Here is a 14,822-nt window from a genome sequence, read left to right as displayed (position 1 = left end):
ACAGCCAATGTGGACAAGCTCACGTTCATTAAAATGAACCAGGCATGGATCCCACAGGTCGTGTCCGTACCTTGTGCTAAATAGACAAATATAACGGCTGCACCCAGCCATTGTTATACTCCAGAGCACTCTCCTTGAGTTCTCTTTTTTTATTTCCTAAAATAAATAAATAAAGGAAAAAAAAACAAAAAAAAAGTCTTGGCTATCTCCTCCTCTATTGCTGCTTCTACCTACACCGCCACGTCTACCGCCTCCTCAACCTCCTACTCCACTTTGACCTCCGCCTCTTAGTTCAAGATTATTATTTATATATTTTTTTTATTCTATGTTATTTGAAGAAATTTTTCTTTCAACATTTGTTTGCAGGGCAATTGTCCTGCTCTTACCCCCATTTTGCTTCCTTTTGCAGGTCTCTATCCCTTACTATGACTATTTTATAGCCATTTTAGTGCACCAAAGTTTGAGTTCCCATTGACTTCAATGGGGTTTGGGTCCCGAACCCGGCGAACCCGAACATCCATGGGTCCGCTCATCCCTAGTCCTCAAAAAATGGGATATTTTTATGTAAAAATGTATTGTGTTTTCTTGTAAAATTAGAATCTGTCTTTTTTCCAGCTGCCCTTGCTATGTAATCATGTCCTCAAAACTATTTGTGAGCATTTTTTTATATACAAATTTGAGAGAAACCTGATAAAAAGTGAATTATGTAACCTCAGCACGGTGCGTATCTGTTAATTTGATCATTTTAACAGATCATACAAGTAGTTTTGAATTAATTACAGAGAGAATTCCCATTAAATTGAATCCTAAAAATAGGACTTTCACAGAACTAACCAATTATGAAAGCACTATGAAGTGAGAAGGTAAGTGATAAAGTTCATGAGAAACCCATATGCATATTTTATGAGGAGTGCTTACATAACAGGTTAGAAAAGCAGACTTACCATTGATTAAATAAATGAATGCAGTGTCTAATTGGAAAGGTCTACTCTACAGGTAAAAGGCAAAAGTGCCCAGAAGCTGCAGAAGCCACCGTGGTCTAACAAACTGCACTTGTTAAAGGGAACCTGGTGTCTGAGCTGCAGGCACCATGTTATAGACCAGGAGGAGCTGAGAAAAATAATATATATTCTATTGGAAAAGATTCAGTAAAACTTGTATTTCATTCATTTAAATTCCTGCTTATTCTGGGATTTGATATCCAGGAGGTGGTCCTATCAGTGACTGACAGCCTTCCCCTATGACTGTGTATACAGAGATAACTGTCGATCACTGATAGGACCGCCTCCTGGACTTCAAAGCCCAGATTGAGCAGGAATTTAAAAGAATGTAATACAAGTTTTACTGAATCATTTCCCATAAAACTATATATCCATCTGCTCAGCTCCTCTTGCTCTGTAACATGCTGCCGATTTCACTTCATTCTCCTGGTGACATATTCCTATTAAGATTGATTTATAAGGTTTGGCTGAAAACCTATTCCTCAATCCTCACATGGGTTCTGTCATGGTGGGGAGTGGGGGAAACCCCCCACGGTGCGGTGTCAAAGGGTAAAAGGGAATCAGCCTGGCCAAAAGGAGTAGTAAGGGAGCAGGTCACCTCCTACAGCGTCCCTAATCCTCGCCCTGACTCCGCACCATATGAGCGGACCCCGATGGTAGGACGACTCATACTCTGGATTCTTAGAGACCCTAAGTCACCCTTGCAATCCCTCACCAAGGAGCAGGGAAGAGACGACCAGTAATGGAGGAACAGAAGTCTGTATCTGAGGCCAGGCTGCAAGGAGAGGGGAACACATACAGCAAAAGGAGATGGCAGGTAAGCAAAACCAATAACACACCTACCTGCCACAGACACACTGACTGGAACCTGTGCACTAGTGCTGCTGTCCACACCAACATTAAAGGACACAGCACACACCCCAAAACCACACAAAACAACCCAGAACAGCCATAGCTGCAATAAACATGAGACAGAGGAATGTCAAGTAAACATGCTGGACAACAAACACCACCAGACATGTAACACCAAACTAGACATACAAACACCCTGAACATAACCCACTCCATACAAATAGGGACAGGAAGGGAAGGAGACACCGGGATGACATTGATGGCCAAAAGGGTGGCCCTCACTGGACAGATGGCATACCCTGGACTGGAGCAGAGCTCTAGCACCAACAACAGCTGAAGTACAACTGACTCCAGCCAGGAAACCACAGAAGATATAAGCTAAGTGACCACACCCACTCAGGGAGTTAACCCTTACAGCACCAGACAGAGGGAAGCTACAACTAAAAGGGGAAGTGCACACACAAGCATACCAAACACGTAACTACTGGCAACAGCATGCGTGGCAACCATGTCACGGCAATCACCCAGAAGGCCGAGACACTGCCACTGCCTGCTCTCAAAGCATCACGTTGCCGCGGACAACCGCAAGTGTGGCAACAGTGTTACAGCGTATTCCATAGACCGTGACAGGTTCATCCACACTTGTGCTTATCACTGCAGCTCTGCTCTCACTTCCATTTTTCTATCCACGTACTTTCCATTTTTCTATCCACGTCACATGTTCCAACATAACTGCATTGGTAAATGGTTGAATGATTGAATAAAAAAAAAACATGTTCCATGTTTCCATAGTTTGCAGGTACATACTTATGTTTTATTTTTTATGAACTATGTTTCCCCATTACAAAAGCGGATAACTAATATGGAAAAAAAGGAAAACAGAACAAGATACAAAACAAAAAAAGAAGAATTATGTGGACTGTATGTGGACTGTATATTGGAGGGGCTGAAGGGAAGGGAGTGATATTATTTACATGGGACTGTATGTTGGAGGGGCAGAAGGGCGGGGAGTGATTTATTTACATGAGACTGTATCTTGGAGGAGAGTGATGTTAGTTAGGTCATGTGACAGCAGTTTAAGTAGCGTCCATATATAACCAATTACAGTCTATGTGGCTGTTCACACTGCATTTAATTTTTTTTAAAGGTCCAGTAAATAGCGGCCATCAAATAATAGGACATGTCCTATTTTGGGCCGTGAAATCAATCGGGCCATTTTTAACAGCCTTCTAGACAGGAGCGTGCCCGTTTAACAGCTGATAAAAACAGGTACAGTTGGGATAAATTATATTTCAGGAGTTAAATTTTTTTTTTTAAATACTCACCTCATCCAAAGCGAAGGGACACAGACTCCTCACTGGATGCAGAAGGACCTGTGCTCTCAGCGTGATGACATCACACGATCACATCAGGTGCTGCCAAATCCAGTGAGGAGCGAGTGTCCCTGCATGTGAAAGTGTATGAGGTATGTTTTTTTTTTTTTGCAGTAAATTTGTGGGCCATATTATTAATGCTTGTGGCCACTATGAGGGACATTATTAATGCTGGGGGGCAATATTTGGGCATTATTTACAATTGGGGCCATTATGGGGAGTAGGGATAAGCCAATGAAATTCATCCATTTTTAAACAGCCAAATAGACGCACAAAGGGTTAGAAAATGGTTATGACAGTGCGTCTGCTTCTAAACGCCTATTTTTTCAAATATTTTCTTTTTACATTCGTGTGCTTGTAGCCTTACATGGAACTGTATGATGGAGGCAGTTTGGGAGGGAGTGATGTTTCTTACATGGGACTGTATGTTGGATGAGGCCGAAGGGAGGGAATGATGTTTTGTACATGGGACTGTATGTTGGAGGGGCTGAAGACATGGGATTGATGTTATTTACATGGGACTGTATATTGGAGGAGGAAAGAGAGATGGTGTGATGTTTTTTACATGGGACTGTATGGCGGAGGGAGGGAAATTATGTTATGGGTCTGTATGTTGGAATGTCTGGGGCATTATAATTTCTGAGCACACTACAGGGAAGATTATAATTTTAGGGGGCACTTCAGGGGGGCATTATAAATACAGAGGACATTGTTGGGGTCCTGATTGCTACAGGGGGCTCTATAGGAGTGTTTATAAATTGGGGCTATAGAGAGCTTTATTACTACTGGGGGGCCTTATTTCTACTGGGGGCTGTGTGAGGGCGTTATTAATACTGGAGGGCTCTTCTACTAATGGAGGCACTCTTGGGGAGCATTATCACGATTGGGGACACTGTAGGGGGCAGTATTACTATTGAGGGCATTCTAGAAGAGAATTACTATTGGTGGGGACTATTTGTATGGCAGTCATTTTTCTTCAGGGTGGTATTTGGAGGTATTGGGGGGAACAGTGAGCAGCAGGATAACACTGTAGGGACTCCAGGTTGTTGGGGGTGATGATAAAAATGTGAGGAAGCTAAGTCTCTGTGTCACACTCTGCAGAGATGAGGCGGCTGAGAGAAGTTGTCCTGACCTAATGTAGAAGATGATGACAGAGAAGATCAGTAGAGACGCCACTTGGGAGGCTATGGATGTGAGAGGTATGTGCTGCTGTATACTCCTGTATGTTTGATAGTGTATATGCAGAAAGTAAAGCAAATAAAAAGTGCTAGTGCGGGCAGGGGCATTGACTGGGGCCATATGCATTGGGGCTTGGGCCCCGGATCTTTTTTGAGACCCTAGCAATGTCCCTGATCTGCATATAAAGCTATTGTAATGTTCTGCTGTGCCAACCATTTTCTGCAGTCTCAGGAAACTTCTAGCAGGTTCAAAAATGTAGCAAAAGTGACCCATGCCCGTATTGCTCGCGCAATACGAGCATATTACATTGCTAGTTTTCACAATCAAGAAAATAATGAATTTGAAATTTATTACGCCAAAATATTTGCAAAATATCACAAATTCTAATATTGCCCCTGTCGCTCATCACTAGTGCTGATTCTGGAAGAAAAAAAAAAGCTTTGCCATCACTGATACACACTGCTTTGTACAGTACCAGCAAAGCAGAGACATACTGCATTTTTATAAGATACAACTGACTATAAGATGCACCCCAGGTTTAGACAACAGAAAGTTTTAAAAAATATTTGCTAGGTCCTTTTTGAAGGGAATATAGTTTACTGAAGTGGAGGGGTCAACGTCAGTAACTATAGGGTGTAGCGTGGGGGGGTGGATAGTTCTTGTCAGCTACTGTTAACCTTACTGTGTCCTCTGCTCACCATTACAACAACCAATAATGGTGCATGTGGTCACCTTATTACATACAGTCTGCTTCACAGCTCACACATACAGTTGTGTTACACACATACAGCTCTGCTACATCCATAAAGTTCTGTTACACACATACAGCTTTGCTACATACACACATCATCTTTAATAGAAACTCACATTTCCCTGCACTAGCAACGGCTGTATTGTCCTTCTGTTCTGGCTCCTCCCACTGATGACATCATCAAAGGTCCTTAAGTTTTGAATTCCTTTTAGTACAGCTGTAGGGCCTTCCTCCCCATGCGCTCTTCTCCTGCTGATCACACATATTGGTGTCGGCAGGGAGAAAGATCAGGCGATCTCACTGATCAGGCAAAACTCTGAATGTGCGCAGTATCGGATCATTAAGACAGCAGCCAGAGGGTCTGGCCATGCTGGATCTTCCTGACTGCCATTCATAAGATGCAGACAATTTTTGGTAAGAATTTTTCTTGCTAAAAAGTGCATCTTATAAAGTGAAAAGGTTTACTGGATCATTTCCCACAAAAATCTATATATCAATCTGCTCATTTCATCCTGCTCCCACATGCTGTCCACTGATTGCCTTACATTTTGTGGAGACAGGTTGGCTTTCTCTGATATACTGTATGTGCATGTAGGGAACTGCTGAGATGTAGTGTACCTAGCCTCTTTGCCCCTGCTGGTTAGCTTCAGAAACCCCAGAGATTCAGTACAAGCTTTGTTTTGTAAACACAGTGAAGGACAGCTGTAGTGAGGAGACATCTTATGTCTCCAGAAGTCTAAGGGTCCATGCACACGTCCGTATGTGTTTTGCGGATACACAAAACACGGACACCAGCAATGTGCGATCAGCATTTTGCGGACCGCACATTGCCGGCACTCTCATAGAAAATGCCTTTTCTTGTCCGCAATTGCGGACAAGAATAGGACATGTTTATTTATTTTTTCCGGATAGGCAAGTGCGGATATGCAAATGAGGATGCGGACAGCACATTCCGGACCCATTGAAAATTAATGGGTCCGCACCTGTTCCGCAAAATTGCAGAACGGATGCGGACCCATTTTTCGGACGTGTGATTGGACCCTTAGGCAAGTGCCATGTGTAATCTTTAAAACTAGGAGGAATAGATAAGCAGAGCTTCGAGTATCTATATCCTTAAGATCAGCTAGTGAGGCTGGAGTGTATAAGAATTGATTGCCACCTGCTCCTCTTTATCTCCCTCACACAGAGCCGGTAGTTTTGCTCTTTGTTACTTATATATTCACAGAATGTAGCTAGTAGTTGTAGTTATGGATCAGTATATAGTTCAGGGTAGTGATAGGTTAGGCTTCCGACGGCCAACTAGATAGTTAGAGGCCCGGTTGCACTGGTAGATTAGTTGGCAGGTTAAGGACTCAGGTTAGGGTAGTCAGGCCTGCATCCACTACTGATGCTGCTGCCCTGTTTGCTGCTTGGAAGAAATCCTTACATCATAGTCATCGTCTTTTTCTGATCGGCTGTCTGTCTTCTGAAAGAGTCCTGGATCTACAGTCATCCACAGGGGCCCCTGCACAGGATCATCTCTTGTCTGGAGGTATCATGCACAGGACTCTTTATATATATATATATATATATATATATATATATATGTATAGATACCCGGGTATATAACTTAAGATTGTTGCAGGATCTCTGGTTGCTGCGTTCCCAGTATACTGCATGTATGTACTGTTATCATTCTTACCCTTATAAAGTTACTGTTATAACCTTATGTGGTATCTACAGACGTGGACAAAATTGTTGGTACCCTTTGGTCAATGAAAGAAAAAGTCACAATGGTCACAGAAATAACTTTAATCTGACAAAAGTAATAATAAATTAAAATTCTATAAATGTTAACCAATGAAAGTCAGACATTGTTTTTCAACCATGCTTCAACAGAATTATGTAAAAAAATAAACTCATGAAACAGGCATGGACAAAAATGATGGTACCCCTAGAAAACACAGAACATAATGTGACCAAAGGGACATGTTAATTCAAGGTGTGTCCACTAATTAGCATCACAGGTGTCTACAACCTTGTAATCAGCCATTGGGCCTATATATATGGCTCCAGGTAATCACTGTGTTGTTTGGTGATATGGTGTGTACCACACTCGACATGGACCAGAGGAAGCAAAGGAAAGAGCTGTCTCAAGAGATCAGAAAGAAAATTATAGACAAGCATGTTAAAGGTAAAGGCTATAAGACCATCTCCAAGCAACTAGATGTTCCTGTGAGTACAGTTGCACATATTATTCATAAGTTTAAGATCCATGGGACTGTAGCCAACCTCCCTGGACGTGGCCGCAGGAGGAAAATTGATGACAAATCTAAGAGACGGATAATCCGAATGGTAACAAAAGAGCCTAGAAAGACTTCTAAAGAGATTCAAGGTGAACTTCATGCTCAAGGAACATCAGTGTCAGATCGCACCATCCGTCGTTGTTTGAGCCAAAGTGGACTACATGGGAGACGACCAAGGAGGACACCATTGTTGAAAACGAATCATAAAAAAGCAAGACTGGAATATGCCAAACTACATGTTGACAAGCCACAAAGCTTCTGGGAGAATGTCCTGTGGACAGATGAGACAAAAATCGAAGTTTTTGCCAAGGCACATCAGCTGTATGTTCACAGACGAAAAAATGAAGCATATCAAGAAAAGAACACTGTCCCTACTGTGAAACATGGAGGAGGCTCTGTTATGTTCTGGGGCTGCTTTGCTGCGTCTGGCACAGGGTGTCTTGAATCTGTGCAGGGTACAATGAAATCTCAAGACTATCAAGGAATTCTAGAGAGAAATGTACTAGCCAGTGTCAGAAAGCTTGGTCTCAGTCGCAGGTCATGGGTCTTGCAACAGGACAATGACCCAAAACACACCGCTAAAAACACCCAAGAATGGCTAAGAGGAAAAAATTGGACTATTCTAAAGTGGCCTTCTATGAGCCCTGACCTCAATCCTATTGAGCATCTTTGGAAGGAGCTGAAACATGCAGTCTGGAAAAGGCACCCTTCAAACCGGACACAACTGGAGCAGTTTGCTCATGAGGAGTGGGCCAAAATACCTGCTGAGAGGTGCAGATGTCTCATTGACAGTTACAGGAAGCGTTTGATTGCAGTGATTGCCTCAAAAGGTTGCGCAACAAAATATTAAGTTAGGGGTACCATCATTTTTGTCCATGCCTGTTTCATGAGTTTATTTTTTTACATAATTCTGTTGAAGCATGGTTGAAAAACAATGTCTGACTTTCATTGGTTAACATTTAGAGAATTTTAATTTATTATTACTTTTGTCAGATTAAAGTTATTTCTGTGACCATTGTGACTTTTTCTTTCATTGACCAAAGGGTACCAACAATTTTGTCCACGTCTGTATATGTATTTTTCAGACTGTAACTATGCTTCATATGTAAGTCCCAGGAAGAGATTAATATAGGGGCTCTAATCTGGGTGAAGGCACTGATATACTTTACTTATGTTCCCACTCAGCAAAGGCTCTAGGTCCCATTATACACACAGGTCAGCGCCAGAGTCTGTTGTGGGAAGGATATTACTCACACTCCCCCCAAATATGGCTACATACACTAGACATCAACACAAAAGACATACCGTAACTAACCAAGTCAAACTTTAGCAACAGCCGAAAAAACTTTGCTAAAATATGATGCAATGGAAATCAAGGGAAATATCACAAACAGCTGAAGGATCACTGAATGTGCTGACAAGCTACGCAGCAAAGTCTAAACAAAAAAGAAAACTCATAAGTTGACTAAGTGAATAATACAAAAGAAATCTGCAGATAATTGTACAATTTATCTCATATGCCTCCAGTAAAGGTACAATCATACCATCACTGAATTCAGTCTACAGTCCTTATGCGAATAAAATTGACAAATCTACAAGCTGGCCTTGAGAAATAACAGCGAGTTATGTTTGCTATTGCCAACTGTATAATAAAAATAATAAAAATGAATGTAATAAGGAACGATCCTGAGGAAAATGTGATGGAGCCCATATGGACCTTCTGCACCATAGGAAGAGGCCAGTAAAACCTCATTCACATGGACAATGTTCACATCTGTGCAGTGTCCGAGTGTCGGCTGAACAGTAACACATTAGAGTCAAATCATATGCTTGATTTCCCACGCGTTCCAGAAATGGTCCAATGGAGAGAAGATTGCAGCGTACAATACTTTGGTCCGATTCTCACATTAGAGTCACAAATTCCAGTCAACTGGTTTACAAAACAACTGCACAAGGATGATGTATGTGTGCAGTTCACTTTTCACTGATGGATGCCAGAAAACACGTTAAAAATAGTCGACACATCGATGCCATGTGGACAGATATAATGAGATTGAGACAACGCTGATTTTACATGGGTGGGCAATCATTCTCAGGAGTTAGAACATGGACAGGTTTTAAAACAGTCAATAAACCCTAATACTGAAGATATATGATAGTTATTTTGAATACTAATTAGACAACCGTTGACTAAAAAGTTCTTTGTGGGTTGGGGGGCTTATGAAGTACGAGAAATTATGTAGTTCGGTTACAACAGGGATGTGTCCATTGAGTTACCTTCAAAAGCATGTATTGTACAGGGATGGAGTGTATGACTATCTCCATCCCTGTGCAGCGCATGTGCCAAAACGCACTGCTGCAAGGCTTCAGGGCCAGGATTGAATATGTCTCCATTGCCTGCCCTGTCAATCAAATTGATGGGGGCGTGGCAGCGAATGGAGCCTTAGGTGCAACAAGATGCAAAGGCACTGCCCTTATTGCACCTAGTACTAATTTCTACACAATTGCGCATATTGAAATTGAACCAAGACTATTAAAAAGTACTGAAGAGCACTCATCTCACATGTAAGTTGAATTTATAATGATGTATCTGGTGACAGATTCCCTTTAAGGAGATTTTCCAGTCACCAGTTGATTGGTGGCTTTCTGATTGGAGATGTCGTGTGGATGTAGCCTTGGGGTCCCAAAGAACAGATTCACCAATACATTGACAAACTATACTAAAGATAGGCCTTTTTTTGTTGTTAATGGTCTTGTCCTTGTGAACCATTATCCCAATCAGCTTGAAATCTTAAATAGGGGCAGATCAGCTCAATGTACAGTACAGACCAAAAGTTTGGACACACCTTCTCATTCAAAGAGTTTTCTTTATTTTCATGACTATGAAAATTGTAGATTCACACTGAAGGCATCAAAACTATGAATTAACACATGTGGAATTATATACATAACAAAAAAGTGTGAAACAACTGAACATATGTCATATGCTAGGTTCTTCAAAGTAGCTACCTTTTGCTTTGATTACTGCTTTGCACACTCTTGGCATTCTCTTGATGAGCTTCAAGAGGTAGTCACCTGAAATGGTCTTTCAACAGTCTTGAAGGAGTTCCCAGAGATGCTTAGCACTTGTTGGCCCTTTTTGCCCTCACTCTGCGGTCCAGCTCACCCCAAACCATCTCGATTGGGTTCAGGTCTGGTGACTGTGGAGGCCAGGTCATTAGGCGCAGCACCCCATCACTCTCTTTGATAGTCAAATAGCCCTTACACAGCCTGGAGGTGTGTTTGGGGTCATTGTTTTGTTGAAAAATAAATGATGGTCCAAGTAAACGCAAACCGGATGGAATAGCATGCCGCTGCAAGATGCTGTGGTAGCCATGCTGGTTCAGTATGCCTTAAATTTTGAATAAATTTCGAACAGTGTCACCAGAAAAGCACCCCCACACCATCACACCTCCTCCTCCATGCTTCACGGTGGGAACCAGGCATGTAGAGTCCATCCGTTCACCTTTTCTGTGTCGCACAAAGACACGGTGGTTGGAACCAAAGATCTCAAATTTGGACTTATCAGACCAAAGCACAGATTTCCACTGGTCTAATGTCCATTCCTTGTGTTCTTTAGCCCAAACAAGTCTCTTCTCCTTGTTGCCTGTCCTTAGCAGTGGTTTCCTAGCAGATATTCTACCATGAAGGCATGATTCACACAGTCTCCTCTTAACAGTTGTTCTAGAGATGTGTTTGCTGCTAGAACTCTGTGTGGCATTGACCTGGTCTCTAATCTGAGTTGCTGTTAACCTGCGATTTCTGAGGCTGGTGACTCGGATGAACTTATCCTCCGCAGCAGAGGTGATGGTGGTCTTCCTTTCCTGGGGCGGTCCGCATGTGAGCCAGTTTCTTTGTAGCGCTTGATGGTTTTTGTGACTGCACTTGGGGACACTTTCAAAGTTTTCCCAATTATTCGGACTGACTGACCTTCATTTCTTAAAGTAATGATGGTCACTCGTTTTTCTTTACTTAGCTGCTTTTTTCTTGCCATAATACAAATTCGAACAGTCTATTCAGTAGGACTATCAGCTGTGTATCCACCTGACTTCTCCTCAACGCAACTGATGGTCCCAACCCCATTTATAAGGCAAGAAATCCCACTTATTAAACCTGACAGGGCACACCTGTGAAGTGAAAACCATTTCAGGTGACTACCTCTTGAAGCTCATCAAGAGAATGCCAAGAGTGTGCAAAGCAGTAATCAAAGCAAAAGGTGGCTACTTTGAAGAACCTAGAATATGACATATTTTCAGTTGTTTCACACTTTTTTTGTTATGTATATAATTCCACATGTGTTAATTCATAGTTTTGATGCCTTCAGTGTGAATCTACAATTTTCATAGTCATGAAAATAAAGAAAACTCTTTGAATGAGAAGGTGTATCCAAACTTTTGGTCTGTACTGTATGTTTAAGCAGGCAGTCTTTTCACATTACTGCCTAGGCCTCATGCACACTAACGTATTTTCTTTCCGTGTCCGTTGAGGGTTTTTTCTGGACCATATGCGGAACCATTCATTTCGATGGTTTACAAAAATAAAAACTGTTACTCCGTGTGCATCCCGTTTCCATTTGTCCGTGTGTCCGTTCCGCAAAAAGCTAGAACATGTCTTATTATTGTCCGCATTACGGACAAGGATAGGACTGTTCTAATAGGGGCCATGTGTTCCGTTCTGCAAAATACAGAATGCACAAGGACGTCATCCATATTTTTTGCAGACTGCAAAGTACATACAATGGTGTGCATGAGCCCTTACTCAACAACACATTCTCTATGCAGTCAGGATTTCATCAATAATACTAAAAATGACACTAACAACAATCCAGACGTGAGAAAAATCCAAATGTCTAGCAATGAAGTCAAACTATGATTTCTCCTGCAGTGAATAAAACTGGAGCTATACTAAACAGAGAAAACAAATTCAATCTAACCTTCCCAGTGGATTTTGTCCCTTTCCAAATGCAAAAATAGCAAACAGTCCATGCAGCGAGAAGACAAAGTGCTAACTCCCAGCGGAGGTTTCCAATGTGTTCAATTCCTTCAGAAATGCCTAAAACACGACGCCTGTAAAAGGATAAAATAAAAGCTGTAAACATAATGGACAAGTGTTAACCACATTACAAAACACATATTCTAATAGTGTATACAGAACCAACACATCATGGAGCGCTGCACATTAATCATAAATAATGAGAGGGATCACATTACAAGAAAATGATTACCTGCGGCATGATGGACACAGTTGGAGCTTAGTCCAGAACAGATACATTTTTTTTACTCATTAACCATATTACATTATTCCATGGCATGCAATACAAGGAAGTATTACTATTTATGGATGATTAAATGTCTTCAAGGGGTTGTTCAACCTCATATATAATTTTTAATACCACCCACCCAGTCGAGAGAAGCATGCTTACCTGCTTCTGGATGCTCGGTTCCACCACTGTCATCATTGCGCTTCAGTCCATGCATGTAAACTTCTGGCATAGATGGAATTAAGTTTACTGCTGCAGCCAATGACTGGCCTCAGCAGTGGCCTCTCCCCAAGCACCACGTGACTCAATAGTGAAATGCTGCTTAGGTACACATCACTGCTAAGGTGTGTTATTGGGTGCTGCTTCACACGAGACCTCATCCATGCTGTAAGTTTGCATGTGGGGACTAGTGTTGGGCACGAATATTCGAATAGCGAATATTAATCGCGAATATCGGCACTTCGAGAATTCGTGAATATTTAGAATATAGTGATATATATTTGTAATTTCGAATATTCTAGATTTTTTTTTTTTATCAGTAACCTCCCTTCTTGCTTGTGGGCCAATGAGAAGGCTGCAATGTCTTTGTCTGAGCTTAGCAATATCCCTAGCAACCAATAGGAAAGTTGCCTACCCTTTACTATATAAGAACCTCCCCAGCAGCTCTTGTATGCAGTATTTTGCAGATCTGAGAGAGTCAGCAGTGTTATTGCTGTGCTCTCTGCTTTCCTGTGTTATTACATTAGATAGCTAGTTAATTAGTTAGCTAGTTAGCTTATATATATCATACAAACAGTTAGTGGGAGATAGTCAGTGTAGGTTAGATAGATCTATATTGTAGCTGATAGGTTCTGCTGTCCATACATACATACATGCTGCATACATAGTGCTGTGATGTCACAAGTTCACAACAATACTTAGTGCACCAATCACTAATAAGTAGTCAAACCTGTTAAAATGTGAAGCTTTATGTATTGCGACAAAATATTCGCATCATTAGTGCCGGTTTCGCAATCGCGAATATATTGGCGTACTCTATCTGCATATAAAGCTATTGTAATGTTCTGCCGTGCCAACCATTTTCTCCAGTCTCAGGAAACTTCTAGCAGCTTGAAAAATGTAGCTATCGTGACCCACGCCTGTATTTTGCGCGCATTATGCGAATATTACATAGCCGATTTTTTGCTATCAAGAAAATAATTGCGAATTCGCAAATATATGACGAATATTCTACCAAATATTTGCGATATATCGCAAATTTGAATATTGCCCCTGCCGCTCATCACTAGTGGGGACCAAAGTGCAGTGAAGACAGCAGTAGACCAATGGAGTATGCTTCTCTAAAGAGATCCTGCTGGGTGAAGGGTGGGGGATTTGTCATCTTTATAACAGATCTGTGCCTTGAAATCATGATTATCAATAATAGTAGAAGATTGGTGTGCAAAGTGAAGATGCCAATGGGGATGCAACTTAATTTAAGATACCAATGGAATTGTCTCTTCCAGCACAGTATTACATATAGATTCTCCAACAGTCCTGAAAATGTTTATGTAGACCAGGCATCCTCAAACTGCGGCCCTCCAGCTGTTGTAAAACTACAACTCCCACAATTCCCTGCTTTAGGCTGATACCTGTAGGCTGTTCGGGCATGCTGGGAGTTGTAGTTTTTCAACAGCTCGAGGGCCGCAGTTTGAGGATGCCTGATGTAGACAGAGCAATAAAAGCGAATATGCAACTCTTGAACAATCCACATTTCTTCTTTCAGTCTTTGGGCTTGAAAAAAACTTCCCTGTCCCGATAAGCTATTCTATATCTCTAAAACCTCTTGTAACATAAAATATACACGCAATAGTTTTATAAAGTGCAAAAATAATGATGCCATAATACCATTATACAGGTACCACAAAAAAAAACTAAAATGATGCCCATACAGTGACTACATCATCATGTAGTGCTTTATGGATATATTTATACAATGCAAAAACAATATTCCCATGCAATACTATATGGTGCAAAAATATTAACACCATGCAAAGCTCAAATAATGTGATCTCACTGTCAAAGTAAATACTAAGGGGCACA

At 41.4% G+C, this 14,822-nt stretch overlaps 1 protein-coding gene across 1 annotated transcript in view; it reads right to left on the bottom strand.

The window, feature by feature from the left end:
* SLC6A11 (solute carrier family 6 member 11) overlaps positions 1-14,822 on the bottom strand; it is a 244,648-nt gene that overhangs the window by 88,647 nt on the left and 141,179 nt on the right. Inside the window, exon 5 of the mRNA XM_044301059.1 lies at positions 12,414-12,546. Coding sequence (XP_044156994.1) covers positions 12,414-12,546 — 133 coding nt within the window. The remainder of the gene's footprint in view (positions 1-12,413; positions 12,547-14,822) is intronic.

Source organism: Bufo gargarizans, chromosome 7 (assembly GCF_014858855.1).
Source record: "Bufo gargarizans isolate SCDJY-AF-19 chromosome 7, ASM1485885v1, whole genome shotgun sequence".
Taxonomy (NCBI): domain Eukaryota; kingdom Metazoa; phylum Chordata; class Amphibia; order Anura; family Bufonidae; genus Bufo; species Bufo gargarizans.
This window is presented reverse-complemented; position numbering and strand designations above follow the sequence as displayed.